This window comes from Gossypium arboreum, chromosome 9, assembly GCF_025698485.1.
Source record: "Gossypium arboreum isolate Shixiya-1 chromosome 9, ASM2569848v2, whole genome shotgun sequence".
NCBI lineage: Eukaryota > Viridiplantae > Streptophyta > Magnoliopsida > Malvales > Malvaceae > Gossypium > Gossypium arboreum.
In genome coordinates this window covers 72,265,433-72,290,842 of record NC_069078.1, presented here as the reverse complement: position 1 = coordinate 72,290,842, position 25,410 = coordinate 72,265,433, and the positions used below count along the sequence as shown (strand labels likewise).

Genomic DNA, 25,410 nt, shown 5'->3' with positions numbered 1-25,410 from the left:
CCCAATGCGGTAAATAATTTCTGACCTGGCTCATTTCAGTAAATTTAAAGAAAAAGGAGCTTTTATTGATAATTTACCCGAATAAAAACATATTAAAGTAGAGAAATTAAATACACTTAATATAATATGTTAATATATTTGTCGCACTAAAATACTTTAGTGAAGTATATCAAAAATTAACCGTCATTTAACAAAGAAAATATCATTTAAACTATTTAGAAGAAAAAGGTCCATGCTATTTAAAAGGCAAAGGCAAAAGCGGGCTCGGTGATATTTCTCTTCCGAGTCCTTTTGGGTTTTGTAACTATCTTGTTGTGAAAGAAAAAGAAATGGCGGAATCATCATCGTTGCCAGCGGCAGCAGCAAAATCGGATGCGGAGACCGAAGAATTGCTGGATCGAATGTTGACTAGGTTAGCTCTTTGCGATGACTCCAAACTCCAAGCCTTGCTTTCCAAGCTTCTCCCTCTCACCATTTCCTCTCTTTCCTCTTCATCTCAACTTGTCCGCAACAAGGTTCGATTATCCTCCCTTTCTTAATATTTTCTGTTTCTTATCTTTAAATTTTCGTTTTTGTTTTTCGCTGTCGACGGTTCTTATTAAGTTTTCGTTTTGTGAAATTTGATGCTTGAAGTATATGAAAATTTAAGTTATTTGTTGTGAAATTGATCAGTATTAAGCACGGGAGAGATTAATAAATATCGGTGGCGGGTCCAGCTGATAATTAGATACATGTCTTCGCCGGATAATGATTTTTTCTTCTTTTTTGCAATAACATTCTTTTGATTCATTTAGGCCTGCCATTTTTTTTGCGTATGCCTATTTTTTCCAGGTCTAGATTCAATGCCTAGATAATGTTGTTCAAGATATTTGTTTAACCAGATGCAATGCGGATGAGTGGGTACTTAATCTGAATCCAGTTTGAAGTACTCTAAGTCTTTTAATTTGTTGCATTAATTTATTTATAAGGCGCAGTGGGAAGCAATTGCTTGATCGATTAATGTTTCTGTTAGCACACTCGCTTGGCTTCTTCTCTGCCATCAAAAAGCGGTTCTGAGAAATTTATTACGTAGATATGATCACTGCTGATTATTTTGTGAGTCTAATGTCGTAATAAAATGATTAACCCGCCAAATATCTTGGTTGACACATTGCCCAAGACTTCTTCAAGGCTTGTGGAATCAAAGTAGATAATGGTGTAGGGCACTGCTAAATTTAGGAGATATAGGATTCAAAGAGCTCGGAATGATCCCTTAAGAAATAGTATTGGAATTGAATTGTCTGAGTTCCTCTTTTTCATGAAGAACAAATCAATAACTTTAGTTCATTTGATTTCATAGACATTTGCTAACAATTCTTGCAGATATATATTCGAAAGGCTTGCTTGTTTATTTTTGTTTTTATCTCTCTTTGTACTTTTGATACTAAGCTAGACACATGTGGTCCTCTTCTATTCTATAAATTCCACCCTACAAATCCTATGGTTTGAATTAGAGACATTCAAAAACTCCGAATGCTAGGTTGTTATTTTGGAGACTGAAAGTGTTATGCAATTTTGTACTGTTCCATTTCTCTCATTTTGCTTCTAGACAGACCCATTGGCTCTATTTTTCTCCTTTTCATTATTATTATTATTATTTACTTTCTTCAACAGTAAAGCTTCATGCTTCCCATGTACCAATCAATCTACATGTGCCAAATTAAGGCTTGTGTACTAGAACCAACCTTATCATGTTTCCTAAACATTTTTGAAGGGTGCTTTATCAAGTGTTATTACCTCTTCTCCGCCTCCCTTTTTTCCCCCTGATTTAGTATCAATTGATTGTATATATCTCACTGGAAAGAGTTATGTGCTTCGGTTATTCCCATCTCTAAAGTACTTGTATCTAAAATGTGTCGAACATACATTTAGACATAAGTATGCAGGTATGATCTTCCAAATATATGAAAAGAGCTGAAAAAAAATGAATATACCCATGTTTGACATATATCTATAACTGACAGCCATCTACTGTTTGATGTGCATTCTTTGTTACTGTTTGCCTTTTGTACCTTGCCTAATATTTCAAGTTACACATTCCGCTGCCTAACTTGTCAAATTCATAGTGTAAAAGGTGCATCACTCTGACTTTTTCTCTGTCATTTTAGGTTCTTGAGATATTGAGTCATGTCAACAAGAGAGTGAAACACCAGCCTGAGATTGGTCTACCATTGACAGAATTATGGTCAATGTATTCAGAAGCTGGTGCTACTCCAATGGTTAAGAATTTTTGCATTGTTTATATTGAAATGGCATTTGAACGTGCTCCTTTGAAGGTGTGTCCTTGTTGTTTCCAGTCCAAAATCTCATTTTTGGGAATTAAAGTATATTTTCGGTTTGTTGTAGCAATTCATTATCAATCTTTGCTTTTGAAACAGGAAAAAGAAAATTTGTCTCCTATGCTTGTGGTAAATATTTCAAAACTTCCTCAACAACACCAAGAGATTCTCATGAGAATTGCTACTAAGGTATATGTGCAAATCGTTTGGTGATTCGTCTTCTTCTTGCATCTTTTGTTAACATTTGAGTGGCTGAGCAAAAAAATTAGAAGTTGGAACCGATCTTTACTCCAATGTACAAGTAAAGCCTAATGTTCAATCATGTCTAATCAAGAAGATGGCTAATGTTAGCAATTTCAAATGAAGGAAATGTATAATGGAATTAGTTAACTTCATTGATGCAGTCGAGGTCCAAAAAGTTAATCATACCCACATAATTCTCTCTTTCTGGCCAATCACCCGTTACCTCAAAATCTCAGTAGTTGTGGAATGTATGCTCGCAAAAGCTCACACAACATTATGCCCATATAGATTAACACTGTATTTTATAAGAAAATAAAATATTTTGAGACAATGCTGGTACATTTTGCATTTTGATGGTTTCAGGTAATTGGTGAATGTCATGCAAGCCGTGTTGACAATGAGATCGCTGCGAAGTATAAATTAATGAATTCTCATGACAGGGATTTATTTCTTGAATTTTGCCTTCACACAGTTTTGTACCAACCACCAGCTCAAGGGTTTGGAACTCTGTTTAACAATGGGATACTACAATCATCTGTTTGTCATTTTCAGTTCTAAGGTTTCTAAACTTTTTTTATATTTTCCTCTGTAGAGGAGGGAGCTCACCAGGGCTCTCCATTGCTCAAGCTAACCGAATTGCAGGGAAGGTTCCATTGAAAGGTGATATGCTTTTAACAAGAAAGGTGAGTTGAAAATTTCTTGTTTCTTGACACTGATATATGGCCTCTATTATAAGTTAGTTGTGAATACACATGTATTTGTAAGTTCACTGATTACTTTTTCCCTATAGGTCACGTGACCTAAAGTGACCTGAGATTGTGATATAATTCGTATAAGTTTGTTTGGTTCTCTAAAAACAGTTGGGGATCTTGAATCTTGTTGAAGCTATGGAGCTGTCTCCTGAACTTGTTTATCCTCTATATTTGGCTGCTAGTGCAGATAGGTATACAAGTTGCCTGTTTAAATTAAATTTGTACGTATAATGTCATGAATAGCCTTTTGTATCACTTTTTTTCATTGTGGTATCTGTACTTTAAAACAATGTTGAAGGTACTATCATTCTGTGTGAATCTAGTATCTGAGGTTAATACTGTTAATGACATGTTTGATATGGCTGTTTTCCAGTAAAAAGATGACACCTGGCATTCAGATGACATGTGTAATTTGGGTCCGTATCATAATCTATATATTACTTTTAAAACTTAAATTTCCTTGTAAGAACTGATTCCCCTTTCTTAAAAACAAAAATACAAACTCGAAAATTAGAAATATCAGAAAATTAAAATCTAGACCCTCCTTAAATAAAATTTTTGAAGAACATAAAAAGTTGAACTTTAATATGGATTTGTTTTAAAAAAATTAAAATGGAATGGAAAAATTTTAAAAAGGAAAGAGAAGAGAATTGGGAGAGGAAGGGGGAAAGATGGAAGGGAGGGAAAGGGCCAAAGGAAGCAGATACAAAAAGGGGGGGGGGGGAGTGTTGTTAGGCAGTGCTTGTCGGCCAGTCTGAGGCAGTTCGACCCTGACCGACTACACTGCTGGGAGCTCACTTTTCCCCTTCCCCCCTTCATCTCATGTTTCCCTCTCTGGTCGATGATGTTAAGCCCATTTATCACATTAGCACACTATTTGATAATACTAGTGCCATATTGGACATTCTTTTTTTGAGAATACCATATTGGACATTTTAAAAGTAAAGCATAAAGGTACCACTTTGAACGAAAGTGCATGGTATATGCACTATTCCTGACATTATCCCAATTTAAATTTACTGCTTTTCCTTAGTACAATGATTTATTTTTGGTTGGTTTGTTAAGTCAAGAGCCTGTTGTCAAGAGAGGAGAGGAGCTCATAAAAAGAAAGGCTTCTGGTGCTAATTTAGATGATCTGAGGTTGATTAGCAGATTGTTTCTACTTTTTACTGGTATGAAGTGATTCTTTTTCTCTCTGATCAAATAAAATCTTTTCTAAATTTGTTGGCTTAAATATTTTGTGTCATCATACTGGCTGTCTTTGTTTCATATGTATTCCATTTTATGGGTTTTGAGCTCTATTGTGTGAAAATAAAAGAATGGCTGCCTTTTTGCTAATGGCTCAGTTATGTCGTGATAAAGCTTTTGCTTTAACTCGGTTTATGGAGGTTGAAATCTGTTTGATTGTTTTCCATATTAAAGCAGTAACCTTATTGCTGATGACTCAGTTATGTCATGATTGTTTGGCTGTTTTGACTTTTGATACATTCACAGTTTTAATGTGCTAGGAAAATCAGTGGTTGAGAACTCAGAACTCATAATGACAGAAATATCCAAAAATGATTGGAACCCGGTTTGAACATTAGCACCTCGTTAACAGTTTGAACTTTGCTGTGTCAGATTTTTTCAACTTCAGCCAAAACTCTTTCATCATAGTAAATCTCGTCTATATTCCCAAAATTAGGACTTATTTTCTGAGAAACCTCTTTAATTCTTAACAAATGTCTTCCTAACTTTCCAAGGCAACTTTTACTGCAGTATGCACTGCTACCACAGATTTTGCAGAACCCAGCTTCTACACAGTAGCCTTTTTGCTGTATTCCTCACTTAATATTGCATTGAAACGTGATACTCGTTCAATCTCATGGTGCCATAGTTTGTTGTAATCATGAATGACAACTCCATTACAGTAAGAACATTTGGAAGTTTCTTTTAGGTGATTGTTTCGAATAGTTGGTCCACTTTTTAAATATGCAAATGTGTTCATTCAAAAAAACCTGTGGTTGAATTTTTCATGATATATGTGTATGAATGCTACTTCACTTGTATTATGTGCTTCAATAAATAAAGGTTAAAATTATATGCTGAGAGATGTTGATGTGCTTAAATACATTGTTTGAAATATTGATTTTTTTTATAAAGATTTGATGGGAGATGCCAATCTATTAGAACGTGTCAATCTGAATATAATCTGTTATTAGCATTTCTTCTATGAATCCGAAGTTTGTCAGCCTGAACTTTGAGTCTGCCAGCATAAAGATTGAAGAGCAAATTATTATTTGATTTGCTAAGATTTGAAGTAATTTTTTAGTATTTATTGAGTTTTTGGTAACAATCATTATCTTCTGAAAGAACTTATTTAATCAATTTTTGAGCATTTATGCTTTCATTGCTGAATCTAAGGGAAATGTTGGTTAGTAATTATAGCTTTTTAGGTTACAGTCATTATCTTTCTTTCTTTTATTTTTATTTTTTTATTTTTTTATTTATGCTTGTGGGATATTTTGGTAACACAACTTATTTACTATTTTCAAGGCACTACAGGTGCAGAAAATACTGCCACGGATTCAAGAGTCAATCCTGGAAATGCTACCTTGAAAGTGAAACTGATGGCCGTATTTTGTCGGTCCATCACAGCAGCAAATAGTTTCCCATCAACCTTGCAGTGCATTTTTGACTGCATATATGGTACATGGCATATTCTTTTTATCCTGTGATGCGGATAGCAAAAAGTTAAAATGAATTATAACATGCTATGACTGAAAAATAATATTCCAGCTTTTTGAAGGGAACAAGTAGGAAGTTACTTTGCATACTAGATGAAAGTTTGGGTTAATAAGAGCAAGCTCTATTCTGAGAAGATTAAACCCAAAGCCTTATATATCCTAACCATGAAGCTGTCCATCATAGAACAAGAAAACAACTAAAATAGCAAGCTAAAAAAGGGCTTCTAAAGGATATAGTTCTTAGGCTGTAAACTTAGTATTAATAATAGTGTAATCTTGCTTCCTCAGGCGACCTCTTCATAGTCTAAACCTGTTACCAATTCTCTTCAGTCTATCAAATAATAAGTTATAAAATTGCAAAACAGTACTGATAATTTGCTGCCAAAAATGTCCATTTTAACTTTTCAGGAAATGTAATCTTGTCAGTGGATCAATGATTGTGCTATTTTTGTTGTTACTTGGATCAGACTTCCTCTTAACGTGATATAGACTGGTGCTGGACAAGTTTTTATCATCACCTTTTCAATGCAATAAAATACATAAGAGTATTCTTTCACTTTGATGGTCCTAATACTGAAATGAATTCCATATAACCAAGAAAACCTGATAAGTTCCATATATTGGAGAATTGGGACCTTAAGCACATTGTTTATTGCATGTCTAGATGTTATTCCTGATTCACTAGTGCCTAAATGAACCAGATTAGTATTTGTTTCCTTCGGTTTTGAGGTTTGCAAGCAATAAATTACCACCGATATTTAATTAGAATTGAAATCTAGCTCAAGGTAGCCTGCAATCATATCAAAGTAGGTTTATACTTTTAGCCACTAAATTACCTTAGGGCGGGAAGTTATGGGAAGTTTCTGGATTTTGCATGCCACTTGAATTTGATTTTTAAACAACAAAGCCTACATTTGAATAGCAGCATCTTAGAGATTTCTGCTAATACTGTGGGGATACTATGATAAAGACTATAGAGACAAATAAGAAATGGACAGAAATCCTTAAAGTATAAGGTCTTGTTTGAGAACCATTGTAACACTTCAAAGGAGATCCAGACTAACATAAAATTTAACTGAACATCCTAAAAAAGTTTAAAAAAAAATTTGTCACATGTCTGTTTATGTAGTTCACAATAGTACTCATCCTAGTTCACTTGAACTTCAAATAAGGTCCATTGACATGATCAAATTAACCTAATTGCATGAGTTATGTTTTTTTTTTTTCTAAATGGTAGATGCTGAAAATTATTGTAACCAAATTTGGAGATCATATGTGGAGCACACTTTCATAGACAAAATTATTGGGTTTTCTGTGGTAAAATTATATTTGCTAGTTGTGTTTTGCTTCTCATTGCAAATGAGTTCTCTCAATACTTATTATTCACCTACTACATGTTGAGCTGGTGGATTTATATTCCATATGCTGATTTTTTTTTTCTTTTGCATTTTGAAAAATTTTAATCTTATAGGAAGTACTACTACTTCAAGGCTGAAGCAATTGGGAATGGAATTTACTGTCTGGGTCTTCAAACATGTGAGCACTTTTTTATTTGATTTCTTTTTAATTTTCAATTATTAAGAACTTTTTAATTTGTGCACTCTGTGAGGTAATGAAAGGGTATGATCACGGAAAAGAAATTCAAAATCTGCGAAAGGGAGTTTCATGGTGGGCTTGTCTTTTAACGCTTAGTTTTAGGTTTAAGAGATGAAACAAGTTGATATGGTTAACATTAACGGGAAAAATTCATAATGCAAGTAAGAGTCTAAGAGAAAACTTGCTGAAATCCTGAATAGCAATCAAAATAACTGGATTTTGGTTTTCTTTTCACTACAATTCACTTTTTAGAGTAGCAACTTAGCTCCTAAGAAACTTTGTTTGATTCATTTAGTCTTATATTGACAAAGGTTCTAGGCATATATACTGGGTGGGTGAGGGGGTGCGGGAGGAATCTTGTAGTTCCTGTATGCAAAATGCATATGTATTACCAAGAGGAATTCAGAACATGTTAAAAGAACAAGTTTCTAGATACAATAGGTTTTGTCTGGTTTATCCCCAGCTAGTCCACCCTGAGTTGGGTTGAGCAATTTTCTTTTATCTGGTGACAGGACTGTCCCTACATGTTTTGTGGCAAAGGCCTGCTGTGATTGCTAGGAAAATCTGCTAGAGAGAAAATAAAAAGTTGCTTAGTAGCTTCTTAAATATTGTCAGTCTTTTTCTATATATATTTGTCTCAATTATCATTCTCACTCTATGTTTGGTTTTCTCTTTTCCCTAAGAAAAGCTTTATTTTCATTTATATTGTTTCCTTTTGTCATTTTCTTTTACGTTTATGTAGTCAAAACTTGATCAACTGAAACTTATGGGCCCTCTCATTCTGAATGGGATTGTGAAGTTGCTTGATGGTTACTCTAATTCAGAATCAGGTTATCTGTTTGAATGGTTTCCTGAACTTCATTTTGACATAACGATTTCAATTATGAGCTATAGAATACTCTAAATTTACTTTAATATATTTCATTCACCCAGATTCAGTTGCAAGAAGCACCAGAACCTTCTCTTTTCAAGCAATAGGCTTGCTTGCTCAGCGTCTGCCACAACTTTTCAGGTCTTCTATCTGTCTAGTCTCATAACTGGTGGTTCCATTCTCATGCGCTGAGTGCTTTTTACTCTCATTTCAGGGACAAAATTGAAATGGCTACTCGTCTATTTCATGCATTGAAAGTAGAGTCCCAATCTCTTCGTTTTATCATCCAAGAAGCAACAAATTCGCTTGCTGCTGCCTACATGGTATACAAACTTCAGTCATATTCTCTAGTTATTTGTTGAAAGCCATTTAGTTTAATTGCATAGTTATAGAGAGCTATAAAGCTAATCACACTGGAGGGTGGAATATCTGTTGGTTAATTCCAAAAATACCCCTGGGCATATGTGTAATGTTTCCTTACAATTTCCAAAAGCATACATGCCTTTGTATTTTTGCTATAATGTATAACACTTCTTATTTTCTCTGACTCCATAGTGAATTATTTCCTTTTATGTTTGGATGTGTCAGGAGAAAGTCCATATATGAGGGAGAAGTTCTACACTTTTTATAAATAGAGTGGATATATTATTATTTTGCTATAGTTATTGTTGTTTTGCCATGTTCAGTTCCATGCTCAACTATAATTAAGCAGCAAACTATTCTAATTTAAAATTGGCTTCTTTTATTCAAAAATGATAAATAAATCTGCTTTTTCCCCCATGGAGAGGTTTAATTTATTTGCTTAAGAATGACACTGGGTTTGGAATCCTATTTGACTTTCATTTCTGTTGTCTTCTTCTTAGACAAAGATATATTGTATCAAAGTTTAAATAGTCCCCTGAATACTTTTTAGAAATGGTCTCTTATGTGTGTTTTACCACTATAATCTCTTCATTGATCTGTCTTTGCTGACCAAGAGACTCTTTTTTATGCAGTATGTATTTGTGGACCTCCTTTTATAAGATGTTATGATCTATGATGCTAAATTGATAGTTTGCTTGACACAATGCAATTTCCTATAAATAATTTCTTGTACAAAATAATGCTTTTGGATTGTTGAGTCAATATGCAAGGCTTTCAAGCTTTAATATTTGTAGATGTCCAATCCTTCCAACCTTTGATATTGAGCTGAGGGCTTTGTTCTGTTTTTATGAGCATCAGGGAGCTTCAGCTGCTGTCCTAACAGAATTGGAGTCACTGTTGCTGAATAATTGTCAAGTGGTACTAGTCTTCTACAACTCTAATTCCTGTTTGTTGACTTATCTCTATTCAACTTGAAAATTCGAATTTTTTGGTCCATGATGCTGGTTTGGCTTTAATTTTCCCAACTGAGGGCATCTGAACTTTATTTTGACTAACAGGAAGAAAGTGAAGTTCGATTTTGTGCTTTAAGGTGGGCAACATCTGTGTTTGATTCACAACATTGTCCCAGTCGATTTATCTGTATGCTTGGAGCAGCTGACTCTAGGTTGGATATAAGGTAGCTGACATTGTCTTTATGCTTATAGTGGAATAAAGAACTCCTTTTGGCTTTTGCATCTGTATTCTGTGTGCAATGGGACACGTGGACTCTTTGTACTTGTTCATTGTTGCTTAGTGTGGGTAATGATGTCAATGTTAGAATGTGGATGATGTGTGAGTTCATTGGTTAGCCTTCATGCTTATTTTTATAGAATTTAGCTTCCTTGGGTATTTCCACCATCTATTTATCATTCAGCGGCCAATCTATGCTATTACACCATCACATACTTCAATTACTTTGTAATTCTAATAGTGCCTTCTAGCAGTGGTCCGGCCCATTCTGTTGTCCATGATGAATGTGCAATTACCATTGTTGTTGCTTATGGTGTTTTAACTGTTTTGTGTGGTTTGATTGGAATGAGATACTGTGCAAGCAGACTATGAGATTTTAATGGGGAAAGCTAGGGACTAGCAGGAAGAGGTTACCATATGTAGGTATCTGAGATGCTGTCTTAGGGGACAGAACAAAAATTTTATAATGTGCATTAAGTGGGGAGGTAATGATTTAAATATCAAGAAATCTAAAATTAGTGATACAGATAACGAATGAATGGGAAGAAAGGAATAAGAGTAAGAAAGGAAAGAAAACAAGGTTTTAGGTTTCCCGGTGGAAATATAAAAAGTAATCAGTTAAGTTCTTGGGATTTTGGTACTAATGTTGCGAAAGGATATCTATTTGCAGTGTTAAGATGCGTCATTCTACTAAATAAGAGAGAATATGATTGAAAATATGAGAAAAATGTTTTCTTGTTTGTTAAAGCAGAAAAAAATAACTTGATATGTTCATGATGTTGTTGTATGATATCATCTGTACTAACTCGGGTGTTGAACCAATTGGTTATGAAGAAATAGGAGCTTTATGGACTAATGCAGGTATTGTTGCTACAGGCTGCCCTCTTCAGTCAATTGAAAACTTTTGGTTTTATAATAATCAGAATCTTACATGCACTTCATCTTATATATTTGTTAAAGAAAAAAAAGGAAAAATCTGCAATGACTTGTATGCAACTTGATGGTTTAGTGAATTTTAGCAATATTTAAAATGTTTTGGAAACTGGAATGGCCACTTATATCATGTGATTTTGCAGCCAATGAATTATTTAAATAATATTGTAATTAAAAGTGTTCTCAATGCATTATTTTGATAAAATTGCCCCTAAGCCTTAATGGAAAGGACATATAGGTATTTCACTTGCTCCTAACCTATACAAAAGGGAGATGTGACTTTTTGACATTATTGATGTGCTGTAGTATTATGCTCAAATCTTAATCTTTCTCATAGTTTTGAGCTTGTCTTCTTTACTCTCGATTTACATTTTCATTCTTAAAGTGATTGAACTGACATTGATACTTATAAACCCCCCTCCCATTCTCCCCCCCTTTTCTTTTAAACAGGGAAATTGCACTTGAAGGGTTATTTCTTGGTAAGGATGCAGGGCAAATAATCAGTCAAAATTTGGATCATAGATATCCCAAGCTTGGAGAGATGCTTGACTATATTCTTAAGCAGCAGCCAAAGTTGTTAGATTCATATGAACTGAGGGAACAAAAGCTTCTTTTTCCGTCAAAAATGTATGTGGCAATGATTAAATTTTTGTTGAAGTGCTTTGAGTCTGAGTTGGTGCAAAACAGCTCCTTAGGAAGATCATCTGAATTTCTGTCTTCAGTGGAAAGAATGTGCTTGCTACTAGAGCATGCTATGGCATTTGAAGGCTCTGTCGAGTTGCATTCTACTACTTCCAAGGCATTGGTCACAATCGGATCTTATCTTCCAGAGGTTGGTGCTGCATGTTTTCTGAACTTTGGTGTACTCCTGTTACTGCTGCATCTTTCCAGGCTTGGTTGCTGGTCTTGTTATCTTGCTGCTAGATTTTATATTCTTTGCTGACATTCTCTTTTATCATTAATATTATTGTTTTTAAGATGGTATCATCACACTTTGCTTCAAGAATATCATGGTTAAAGCACTTATTAAGTCATGTGGACATGGATACCCGTGAATCTGTGGCACGTTTGCTTGGAATTGCTTCCTCTTCTCTTCCAGTTACTGCATCATCTGACCTTATACGTGAATTGGTCTCCTTGTTCAGTGGAACAAACAAAAGGTTTGTGGGTATACTGTGTATGATAAGTCAGATATCTAGAATAATTACTTGTGTTTTGATGTTTTCTTTTATTTTACAACTGAATTAAATATTCTTCAGGTTTGAAGTGCAACATGGAGCACTATGTGCTACAGGATTTGTCACTGCTGATTGTGTTTCTAGAACACCTTCTGTAAGTTTTATAATATAAAAATTAACTCATGACTTTTGGATTTTTTTTAAGATTAGGCAGCATACTTATAATGTTCATGCAAGTTCTTCACCAATTCATTGGTGCTATGAGCTACACTATAGTGTGACGTGCTGACCCGGAAAATTATATGCATGGTCTCTGATGTCGCTGTTGCATGCATTCCTTGTAATTCTGGTTTTAGCGTGGTTATTTTGAGGCTTGGAGCCAAATCACTGTTTGAAGTTTTTAGGCTTGAATCCCTAGTAATTTCATTTATCCTGTTTCCTTAATCAAAGTTTGTCTAAAGGTTATAACCTGGCAAATAATGCAATTTGTTAAATCAGTATAACTATGTAGAGGCAAAAGGAGCATAATCTTATCTCTACGGGAACCAAATATTTGTTTTCTTTTTCCATTTTCTTTTTAATGCTGCTGCTTTCAAAATTTTTGCTTTTCTTCCAAAATTGTGTGTTCAATTTATTACATTAAATTATTTTAGTTTGGTCACTTTTTGAGATTCATGCATATTTGACATTCATCATTTAACAGATCCAAGAGGAACTATTGCAAAATACACTTAAATGCCTTGTTGACGTTGTTAATTCTGAGAGTGCAACATTGGCCTCAATTTCTATGCAAGCACTGGGTCACATTGGGCTCTCTGGATCATTACCTTCACTTGTCTGTGATTCTAGTTCAGGTGAAGTTAACCTATACTGATTTTATACTGCTATGTTTGTTCAAAATGCTTTATGACCTTGCTAATAAAATTGAAACTGCAGTTAGCATTCTGGAGCTTTTGAATGAAAAGTTGAGCAAGCTACTCTCTGGGGACGACAATAAGGCAGTGCAGAAAATTGTTATCTCCATCGGGCATATGTGTGTGAAAGAAACTTCTGCTTCTAACATGAAAATTGCGCTTGATTTGATTTTTAGTCTTTGCCGATCAAAGGTTGGTATAGAATGCTAGTAGTTTTGTCACAATATACAAGTAGTTTCTTTTAGCAGATTGCTTGTATCGTTAAGACAAATCTTTGGGAGAGTTATATCTGGTTTTAGTTGTGCATGTAATTAGGAAACGCACTCAGCTTAGTGATTTTTTATAATTATTATTTGTACAGGTTGAGGATATTTTATTTGCTGCTGGAGAAGCTCTATCATTTATCTGGGGTGGTGTTCCTGTAACTGCTGATGTGATTCTCAAGACCAACTACACTTCACTTTCCATGACTTCAAATTTTCTTATGGGTGATATGAAGTTATCTTTGTCCAAATATAGTTCTGATGAGAAAAATGTGGTCAGTGAAGATTGCCATATTGTGGTTAGAGAAACTATCAGTAAAAAACTATTTGATGCTCTTTTGTATAGTAGTAGAAAAGAAGAGCGTTGTGCTGGAACTGTCTGGCTTCTATCACTGACAATGTATTGTGGTGATCATCCTACCATCCAACAATTGCTTCCAGAAATTCAGGTTAGCCACAACTTCAGAAGTCACCATCATCTTTATTTAATATTATTTACTAGAAAGGGAAAATAGAAGAAACACTTTTTGGTTTCTAATAGCAACCTGATTGACACTTCAGGAACAATGTGTTATGATTTTAGAGATTGCATTGTTATTATTTTGTTATAACTTAATACAATTTTCCTCTTTCTGGTTACCCACTAGTTAATTCTAGCCATGAGGAAACTCTTCCTGGTAGCCACAAAGTCACATTGACAACTCTGAAAACTACTAATCACGCTTTCTTTTCTGTGCATGAACCCTCTTAATCTTTTTTCTTTCTTTCCCAGAGAGCTGGATTCAGTGGAAATTATGTACCTGGAATACTACTTTGATTAATAGTTTTATAATTTTTCCTTTTCTTTTTCTAGTATAAGTAAGGTTTTGTTTCAAGTACAAAGAATGCAGAGCAACTCAAGCAGGTTAGAAAAATTCTAGAGATTTGCACTAGCTGAAACCGTCTACCTCTTGAATATAGCAATATGAAGGAAATGAGACATGAGACTTTTGAAAACAACAGTGTTGTCCTTTATATGTCAACCTCTATCTATTCATAGGTTTGAGTACTTCTCTCCATGAACACCACATCAAACATAATAATACTTCAATCTTCATATGTTTTCTTTCCACCACTTTTTTCAGACATAGGACAAAATGGCTACTGTATCTGGCATTACTTGACCTATCCAAAAGAAAGATTCAGCTACCTACCTGCCGAGCAAAAACAAAAAGGATGGTCTGCTACGTCAGCTTTATTCTTACACATACAATCCCAATGAAAATTACATGCTTTAAGATGATTTTTCCTAGTGAATATTATGTCAAGCTTTCAAGCAAAATGAGTAACTGTCTGGCTTCTTCATCTCAAGTTGCATCTCAAAATGATGAATAAATTGATCTATATTTGTTAAGGATGAATCTGTGAAGGCAAACATTCTAGCTAAAGTCTAGCATAGAAATTGAGTCAAAGGCATAGTCTTGCTGTGGTTTTCAAGCTAACTTATCTTTTTTTGCTGTCTACTTCTTAAAATGATCATTGTTATCTCCTGGTAAAAGAAATATGATCAGAGGTAAATATATCATCATTAGAAAGTCGGATTGTTCCTTCCTTGGGTTGACTTTTTCATGTGCCAATTTTTTAGTGTTAAAAGTTCGTGTTCATTGAGAGACCATAGTCAGGAAAGAATCTGTCTATCATATGGGATATTTCATGCAGGCTTGTATTTTGTGGAGGTTCCTCTTTATTAATTGAATTGCCTCCCTTCCTGACTGGTTATTCTAGTTTAGTGTCATCATGTTAAGCATCTGCCTAATTTCAATTAATAATGGGTTGGATGCTTAACACAGTATCAGGGTTCAGGTTTTGTCGTGTTGCTTTTCTTGCCTAAGCCTGTATAAGGTTGTCTATGTGTAAGCCCTTGTTGAGCTACACGTGATGTGAGGGGGAGTACTAACTGGTGTCAGTCATAGGTTTCCTGTGTTCTTATATTCAAGTTAGGTCCCTCCACCTATTCCTAGCTGATTTTAGGTTGGATGCTTAACATTTCATAATTAGTTTTGGGTGTTGCTTTGAAAAGTTTTCAATTAAATGCAGGAGGCATTTTCGTTCCTACTAGGTGAGCAGAATGAGCTTACGCAGGAGCTTGCATCCCAAGGTATGAGCATTGTTTATGACCTTGGTGACACATCAATGAAGAAAAACCTGGTTGACGCACTTGTCACCACTTTGACTGGTTCAGGAAAGAGGAAAAGAGCGATCAAGGTAAAGTTACGATGTCATATTTTGGCTTAGAAAGAAGGCTATACTGATACATGATTCTAGTGTCAGCACTATCTTCATATAAATGCTAGGGTTTTGTAGTTTAGGGGATGAGTTATCGAATTTGTAATCAAACTATTTAACATTGGTGCCAGAGATCATAAGCTACTAATTGCATCTTATTGTGCTAATCTGTCCACTCAGCCTAAAGCTTAGAAACCATAGATAAGATTAAAAATCAGTGTTTAGCAAACATCATTACCTAAATTAGATAGAAACTGATTAGAAAAGCTTTTGTTAAATCCTTAATTTTCTTCTTTATTCTTCTTTCCCTGGATTTTTATTTTTGATTTATGCTCCTTGTTTATGGGTGTAAATTCCTTTTCAGTTGGTAGAAGACTCGGAAGTATTTCAAGAAGGGACTATTGGTGAAAGTCTTAGTGGGGGGAAACTGAGCACTTACAAGGAGCTCTGCAATCTCGCAAATGAGATGGGACAACCAGATTTAATTTATAAATTTATGGATTTGGCTAATTATCAAGCCTCACTAAATTCCAAGAGAGGTGCTGCTTTTGGATTTTCTAAGATAGCCAAGCAAGCAGGTGATGCTCTTCAACCACACTTAAGATTATTGATTCCAAGGCTCGTTCGCTACCAATATGATCCTGATAAAAATGTGCAGGTAAGAGTCCTTGAGACCAGAACAGTTCTTCATTGCTTCAACTTGCCTTTATTCTTAACTGAAGTTGTTTAGCTACCACCGATGCTCTATAAATGTTTTCCTTCAAATTTGGCGAATTCTTGGAATTACCTGCTTTTACTGACTGCCAAATTTTCTTACATTCTTTGTTCAGTACTCCTGAGTAATTGTGACATTTGCAGGATGCTATGGCACATATATGGAAATCACTAGTGGCTGAGCCCAAGAGGACCATTGATGAAAATCTGGACTATATCTTCGATGATCTTCTAGTACAATGTGGATCTAGGCTTTGGCGTTCTCGTGAGGCAGCTTGTCTTGCCCTTGCAGATATTATCCAAGGTCGAAAATTTGATCAGGTGATGAGCTTGCTGTTAGTTTATATTGCCTTCAGAAGTGATTTGTATCTTAACCAGTAGAATCCTTTGACCAAATTCTCACACTAGTTTAAAAATTGAAGTGTTCCAAAATTGTTTGACCTTGGCCTATAAATTAAAGCATAAGATTTTATTAGCGTCTCGTTCCTTTTCTGGTCTTGTACTTGTTTTGCATAAGTTTGTCATCATATTTAAATCAAATAGTTAATCATATATATTATTGCAAGCATTTCTGTGGACTGTGGTGTAAATTTTTGGTATAAAGTCTTTATTGTTATCATCAACTGAATTGATTACTTAGAGGGAGAGAGGGAAATGAAGGATGTTTAGAACTTAATAAATTATTTACAATCTACTGTCTAAACTCTGTAGGCACTCATGAGTTGTTAAAGATTTTTTGTCTAAATGAATCCTAGTTAACAAATGACATGTCATAATCATCGATTTAGTAACCTGGAATTCCCCATAATATTTTCTTAGCATGAGTTATAGTTTTACCGCTTGGTTCTTAAAAAATCCAAGCTGTGTGGTATTTCCTAATTTTGCACATATTATTTATTAGCATGGTACAATTGCTTTCAATACCTCTGAAGCTTCATATTCCTACCACATTAACCCCAATGATACCATTCAAAGTGAAAGATATATTTCTTATGCATTTTCGGCATGATGCAACTTTGATGCAATATTGAGATTTCCCAGTCAATTTTTATGGTATTCTGTTATGTTTTGATGTCTAACATTTTCTGTTCTGTAAAATCCATCGACATATTTGTGAGTAGGTTGGGAAGCATTTGAAGAAAATCTGGCTTGTTGCGTTTCGTGCCATGGATGACATCAAGGAGACAGTGCGTAATGCTGGTGACAAACTATGTCGTGCTATAACATCACTAACAATAAGGCTTTGTGATGTATCTCTTACTGAAGCATCAGATGCAAGCCAATCAATGGATATTGTTCTTCCCTTTCTGCTTGCAGAAGGCATATTGAGTAAAGTTGACAGTATACGGAAGGCATCAATTGGAGTTGTTATGAAGCTTTCCAAGGTTTGCAATGTTTTGAGATTATTTTTCCTTGATGAGTACAGCACAGATCAAGTCATAATTGTCATTTTGTCTCCCAGTTTTTAGTTTTGCTGTGAACTGGCTTTACTAATTCTGTGAGTGCTTAATCTGCCTTAGTTTTTTAAAAAAAATTTATTTTGACACACCAAAATTTGTCCCTCAGGAAAGTAGATGAGTATTGATGGCTGTTTTTACTGTTGCCCCATCAATAAAGAACTACTTGCAAAAGTTAATCATGCTCCTCAAAGGCTCAAACAGTGTTTTCAGCACTATGACATACAATTTCCATAACTTAATAAAACAGAACATATCTTTAGTATAACTGATGTCCTCCTTTATAACTTTCATCTTTGGTCATCCTCTCCTTCCATTGACATTTGTATCCATTCTTAAATTAATGTGGGCGATTGCCACCTCTTTGCACCATGTTCATTACTTGACCTTATTTAAGTTTAATGTCTTTGTTTTATTCTTTTACTTAATTTACCATTTAGTGAATTGGGTTTTATTTACAGGGTGCAGGCATTGCACTTCGCCCACATTTATCTGATTTAGTTTGTTGCATGCTGGAAAGCTTATCAAGCCTAGAAGACCAAGGACTCAATTATGTTGAGGTTTGAAGGAAGTTTATTATTTCAAACTATTCCGTGCACTATGTTCTTTTAATATTTATTTGTATTCCCTTTTCATTCTTCTAGTTGCATGCTGCAAATGTTGGAATTCAAACAGAGAAGCTAGAAAATCTGCGACTTTCAATTGCAAAAGGATCTCCAATGTGGGAGACTCTTGACTTGTGCATAAATGTTGTAGATAGCAAATCATTGGAGCTGTTGGTTCCACGTCTTGCTATCTTGGTTCGATCTGGAGTTGGCCTCAATACTAGGTTAGTACAAATTGCAATTCTAAAATTAACGTTAATCACATGAACTGAAATCTCAATACACTTTCAGAGAACTTTTTCTTGCCCTTTTCTGCATATTTTTGTCGAAAAAGTCTTGTCTGGTTGATAGTTGAATGTGCAGATTTTAGTATTACAAAAACCACTTGTCTCTCTTTTAAAGAACTATTTAAAGGTTAAATGTGTATTAAAACAATGAGGTTTGGTGTTCTGGTAGAAACCTCGTTAATTTATAAAGTTTCGTCAACATGTCCTGCAATTCTGTCCACAATAAGAAGTCTAAGAAGAGTGACATGGTTGCTGTTCTTTGTAACCTATTGGCTACTCTAAGGAACCAAATCAGTGCAATTGCAATTATTGGCAAGGCTTCTGCTTCGTATCAGCAATGTCCAAACTTTCATTCCGGAATTCCTGTATTTTTATTTGAAAATGTGGGGCTGTTTGCACTTTTATAGAAAATTTTAAGGTTGCATTCTAAGTTTAATGTTTCATCCCTTATTGCTTTAACAATATAGTTTTAGTATCATCGCATGACTATCATATGAGGTATGACATGGACCAAACTGCCTTTGTTTCATAAAATTATCATATTTTTTTGCTCATTTACAAGTATGTCTTACATTGTGAGAACATTCTTTCATTCACCTGAGCGTGCAACTTGTAGCTTCCAAATATTAATATGTATTTTGCTTTTTTTTCTATTGACATTTTTATTTATGATGCTTTATTCCTGTATCAGGTAGCTTATAATTATTATTATTATTATCCTTAAAATTTGAGATGACACTGAATTGGATTTCCATTTTGAAACATTGGTTCCCAAACTAGCCAGTCTCATGATTCACTGGCATAACTACCAGAGTTACCATTTCTATTTTACCCTAGCAAAGTAATCAATATAATCATTTGCTTAGAGATTTAAATAAAAGGTGATGTGATGAATAGTGCAATCCAGGTGCTACGTCTGTTAAGACTTTTAAGATAGTTATTCTCGTGGTCTCATTTTCCTTGTCCAGTCCCTATGTATTATATCTGTCAGGAAGTGTCAGTCCATCTAAAACAGTTATTTTTACTTTGATTAGCTTTATCCATTAGATGATGTCATTTAAACAAAGTCGTCAAAAAACAAAAAAAGGTATTTCTTTTATTTACAACTTGCCTGAATAAAAGAATGCTCCTTACAGTTCTATGTAATATAATGCTTATGAGCTGAAATAATTTTAGTTGGTGATATAAATACATAATAATGAGAAATGCGTCTCTAAACTAAAAGATTTATGTTTCCTGGATAGCACAAGTGATTGCTGAAAGCTCTTTCTTGCTAAAAACAAGCACAAATGATATTAATGATGGTGTCTATAATTCTGATTCTTTATTCTCTTAATCTCTATCTTTCATAGGGTTGGTGTTGCCACGTTTATCAACTTATTAGTTCAGAAAGTTGTTGTGGGTATCAGACCCTATAGCAACATGCTGTTGAGGTCATTGTTTCCTGTTGTAAAGGAGGAGAAAAGTACCGCAGCAAAACGTGCATTTGCAGGTGCTTTGGCAATTGTTTTGAAGCATTCAACTCCTTCTCAAGCCCAGAAATTGATAGAAGACACTGCTGCTTTGCACACTGGTGACAGAAATGCTCAAATAACATGTGTATATTTGTTGAAAAGCTATTCATCCATTGCTTCAGATGTTTTAAGTGGATATAATACAGTGATTATCCCGGTGATTTTTACTTCAAGGTGCGGGTACATTTTCATCTAAGCTGTTTTTCGTCTGTTGTGTCCCTTATTCATCCAATAGAATGGTTATTTAGTCCAGGACCTTATACACAATAAATGGCTTTTGTAAATGGCAATTGGGTGCTACATATTACTCACAGCCAATCACAAATCAAACCTAAAACAACAGCCCCAACCCTAAAAAAACAGCTGAAATTTAGCACTTTTGGCAATATCTGAAAGTAAAATTGTAGTTGTAGGTAAGAACAAGATAACCTTAAAGAGTAACTAAATAACAGCCTCTTGGTTTAGAGACATAAAAACTTGATAATTATAGCCCTCACTATCCACAAATTTATTGCAATATGGAATTTCAGATTTTCCAATTACTAGATATTGAAGTTTTGCATCTAATAATCTTAATTATGCACTCCTGCCTATAGATTTGCAGTAATATGCAATTGTTTCGTGTAATTCTTTGAATTGGTTTTCTTTTCCTTGTTTCCCTCATTCAAATTTAAGGTATCTTTAGTAGCCAGTATAGGTACACAAGAGTTAATGTATATGGACAATGTTTATGCGCTGTCATTCTCAAGCATTATGAGAACAGCTCTTCTAAATGGAAATTCCTTCGTTAATTCTTCTGCAGATTTGAGGATGACAAACATGCTTCTGGCCTTTTTGAGGAGCTTTGGGAAGAAAGCACAAGTGGTGACCGAGTAACACTACAGTTGTATATGGGGGAAATCGTCTCCCTTATTTGTGACAGCATTGCATCATCTTCATGGGCAAGTAAACGAAAAGTAAGTTCTCCTTTTCTTTCTAGTCCTATTTTGTCTAACTTTGCTTCTTTTAGTGCTGATCAGAGTTGCTTTTTTGTATTTTGCACCTGCAGTCAGCTAAGGCAATCTGCAAGCTTAGTGAGGTTCTGGGTGATTCCTTGTCCTCTTATCATGTTCTTCTAACATCTCTTATGAAGGAAATTCCTGGTCGTTTATGGGAGGTTGGAATACTTAAACTCTATAATTATGTGAAATGTGTTACGATCACTTGTAGAACTTGCTGGTGTAATTTTAGTTTACATCTCAACAATTTTCAATTTTCAATATAACAGGGGAAGGAAACATTATTAGATGCAATCAGTGCTCTTTCTGTGTCCAACCATAAAGCAATTTCCATGGAAGATCCTGCTCTTCCTGGTACCATTTTGAGTCTCGTGTCTTCAGCGTGCACAAAGAAAGTCAAGAAATACCGTGAAGCTGCTTTTTCTTGTCTTGAACAGGTAAACATCTGTTAATGAATATTATGATTTCATTATTTCATTTTCAACCTATTCAAAACTTTGTTTGAATGCTTTTTCTTTTATTATTTATTTTTAAAATGTTTTGTTTAATGCTAACTGTAGTACAACCTCTCATTCTATCCTTGCACCTTTTTTTTTAAAATGCACCTAAAGTTTTTAGGGGATCACTGTCAAAACTTGAGGGCTGAACTTATGACCTTTTTTTTCTCCCCTTTTATATTACCTGCTCATCTGAAGGATGGATTGTGTTCTTTGTTGGAATGGTTTAGCCCATTACTGTGTTAGTTTTGTGTTATATGAATGAATTATTAGGTAAAACCAATATTTCCATGTTTTGCCCAAGACTTTGTTCTTCACTTTCTTTGAATAGTAGTTGAAAAACAAAAGTAAAAAGAAAACAGTGTCTCTTCTTGGCATTTTCTTGGTGACAAGCAGTGACTTGTTTGTAATAAATAATAACCCTTAAGCAAGTTGTGTAGGAAAAAGGATAAATGTAAATGATCCAGACTGGTTTGGGAGCAATGTGGAGTTGTAATGTGCTTCTAATGTAAGTTTTATATGAACATCTTGTAATTCTGAAATTATAATGTTTTTCTGGTGGAAAGATCCGTAGGAATATTATTTCTCAGAGGAAAATCTCTGTTGTTGAGAGTGGTTTTGTCCATGATTATTAATTCTCAGGATATCTTCTAATTGATCTTTTTCATTGGTGAGAAATACCTATACATAACTCCAAGCATTTCTTCTGATCTATGGTGATTGTTTTCCTTTCTAATATTTACTTGATCTCTGACGTTGCTTGCATCTCATTCAGTTTGTTCTGTTTATTCCAATGATGATATCTAAAATTAGTTCTTTGAACATATGCTTAGGTTATAAAATCCTTTGGCAATCCGGAGTTCTTTTGTCTTGTTTTTCCTATGCTATTTGATATGTGTAACTTGACTTCTCCCAATAAAACTGGACGAGCTCCTTTGGCAAGTGACACCACTAAAGCAGGTTTCTTCAAATTCTTACTTTTACTTTGTTTGCTAGATTATATATGTATGCAAGTTCTAAAGATTTGTGGAACCACGTGAGTTGAGCTTGCAGCTCTTTTACTTCTTAATCATTATAATTTTATGTAATTTTTGCTGCAAGAAATGTTACTCTACTCTTACTGATGAAAACCAGTTGATTTACCCTTCAATTTTTGGTTAGACATTTAATATCGTCAAATACCTGTTTGTTCTTTCTTTTTCAATTTTCATGCTTCAGCAGGATTCATTTTTTCTTTCTATCCTGAATGTTCCTCAAGAGGGTGTCCTATTAAAAATTTTGGCTTAAGAAAAACAAAGAATAGAAATAGTTGTGCATTGCATGTAGAAAATACCATCAAATGATATACAGATTTTGCTAAGCAGTTCTTTTTCCTTTTAACTTATAGAGAGTTCTGGGTTTTCTCATCTTGATATCCATTTTTGGAGCAAATGGTGGAACCTTTACCTTTCAGATATTTCTGCTTGTGCTTGAGTCTAAAGGGACTGCATTGTGTGGGTTCCCTTTGAAGTGCACATCAGGCATAGCACTTCTGCTCAAGTGTTAATTAGCATTACTTAAAAGTAGAATGCTTCTGGTGATGATCTGACCCCTAACAAGTGATGAAAAAACTGAGCTGTATTGGCCGGTTGGACTGGTCCAATAAGGAACTGGCAGGCTTTTGGTCAAGTATGGTTTATGAAACCTGTAATATGTTGAACTGATAATGATTCCTGTTGGATGAATCTGGTTATATATATTTTAATTTGTTATTCAAAATTTTGTTTATAATGGATGAGATTTGAATTTTAGACTTTTAATGTAACACCAATCCATTAAGTAAAATGCATTTTTTTTTTTTCTTTCAGGTTTATAACTATATTGTTAAGTTGAAACTTGCTTACATTCATGTTTCTCCCGCTTAAATGAGTTGGACCAATTGTTAAAAGCAAAACTAAGTAAAGGCTTTCTACTTATTTGCAGAATCTGATGATGCTGAAGATGTTTCTATTCCAGTTGACAAACTGATGAACTGCATTACATCTTGCATCCGGGTGGCATCAGTAACTGACCTTGTTGAAAACAAAAAGAAGTTGGTGGATGTATTCTCTATTTCCCTTTCACCTGGTTTCCAGTGGACCGGTATCTTCTTCTCTCAAAATTTGTTGTGTGTTAGTTTCGCTGAATCTTTACTTCTACTGATTTGAGCTATTATGAGCAGTCAAAATGTCGACCTTTTCCTCCGTAAAAGAACTTTGCTCAAGGCTCCAATCCAATTTGAATGACTTTCAAGGCACCTCTTTACATGCTCGCACGACTGCTTTTATTCATGAGGTACTGATAACCAAGAGTCAATTTCATTTTTTTATGTAATTAAAGTAGTTGTCCTCTAACTTTTGACTCTTTTTTTCAGTTGTTCTCTTCTGTGTCACCTAAACTAGTGGAGTCTATAAGCACAATAAAAATTTCTCAGGTATATAATCTTTGTTTTTCTCGTTTTGCATCCTTTCATCCAAGGAGCAGCCTCGTAGGTTTCTCATCTTTTGTCAACTTTATGCAACTTACGTAGGTCCTGGCTAATATCATTGACGACATTTTTATGATGTTGAATAAGTTCTCCGTCAAAAGGATTCTGTTTTGTTGATAGAATACTCGATTATTTAATTGTTGAAAATTTTAAATTTGCTTCTTTTACGAAAACTGAGAAAGGAAAGTGCCTCTCGAAGCCATATTTTCTAATATGGATTCATATTATTTTTCACTTTAATTTGATTGTTTTCTTTTGAGAATGCTCTTGGAATCATTTCCTTCACAAAATTACCTGGATTGATTTGCATACTCTCTTAGGAGCTCCTCCTTTTATATGAATTATTGTACTTTATGTTATGCAAATTCTTCTTTTTTCTTTATATATCCATGTTTGACCCAAGCATGGGGTATGATCTTTCAAATATATATATTTAAAAAATTTAGTATACGGGTATATGACACTCACCTCGAGACTGAGTAGCAGAGATTATATAATACAATATTGTTTCTCATTGATACCATGTATTGTGGAATACTAGGTTCACATTGCTGCCTCGGAGTGCCTCCTAGAAATCGCCCAGTTGGGCAGATATATTTCAGCAACAAATTGGAGAGATATTGGACTGGAGGGTGAAGTTGTGCAGCTAATTGAGAAGGAAAAGAACGAGCAGGCAAGATCTACGTTGAAAAAATGCATCGACAACCTCCAAAATTTCGAGCGAGCAAATGCTGAATCAAACTGAATATGGGAATGGAAGTGGAACTGTCCAAGAATGTCATCAATAGGATGTTACGGGGTCATGCCCAGAAGTGACTGTAATTCTATAATGTAGACCAACAAAAGAAACTACAGAAACAAAAATTCTAACGGAAAATTTACTCTTTTCATACTGGAAACTAGAAAATTACAAAAATTTAAAATAAATTATTATAATATCATTTTAACATAATTTTTTATGTTAATATTTATAATTTGTTAAATGATCGATATATTTCATTATTAAATAGTAAGAGAAATTCTCTGTTTAAGGTCTGATTGGGTGAGTTGGATATATTGAGTCCAGTGGGTATCGGGGTCTATAACATTTATTTTTTTTCATTTTGAAACTGTAAAATATCAAAGTATTCTTCACGAGTCATGAGCTCTAGCATAGAGAGTAATTTATTATATTAGAGTT

General features: G+C 34.4%; 1 protein-coding gene across 1 annotated transcript; it reads left to right on the top strand.

Annotated features, from left to right (window-relative positions):
* The first annotated feature begins 184 nt into the window (after positions 1 to 184).
* LOC108456711 (uncharacterized) lies at positions 185 to 25,261 on the top strand. Its single transcript, XM_017755323.2, has 35 exons — positions 185 to 515; positions 2,148 to 2,315; positions 2,418 to 2,507; positions 2,925 to 3,058; positions 3,154 to 3,244; positions 3,422 to 3,504; positions 4,379 to 4,485; positions 5,849 to 6,001; positions 7,511 to 7,575; positions 8,378 to 8,465; positions 8,569 to 8,647; positions 8,721 to 8,829; positions 9,728 to 9,787; positions 9,928 to 10,046; positions 11,483 to 11,864; positions 12,011 to 12,192; positions 12,292 to 12,364; positions 12,914 to 13,064; positions 13,147 to 13,316; positions 13,486 to 13,836; positions 15,464 to 15,631; positions 16,017 to 16,310; positions 16,511 to 16,687; positions 17,488 to 17,751; positions 18,285 to 18,383; positions 18,468 to 18,652; positions 20,068 to 20,403; positions 21,032 to 21,185; positions 21,278 to 21,385; positions 21,497 to 21,664; positions 22,558 to 22,684; positions 23,687 to 23,845; positions 23,925 to 24,037; positions 24,117 to 24,176; positions 24,772 to 25,261. Exons 1-35 carry the CDS (start codon positions 330 to 332, stop codon positions 24,973 to 24,975), a joined length of 5,457 nt encoding a protein of 1,818 aa, XP_017610812.1. The 5' UTR covers positions 185 to 329; the 3' UTR covers positions 24,976 to 25,261.
* Positions 25,262 to 25,410: the final 149 nt, after the last annotated feature.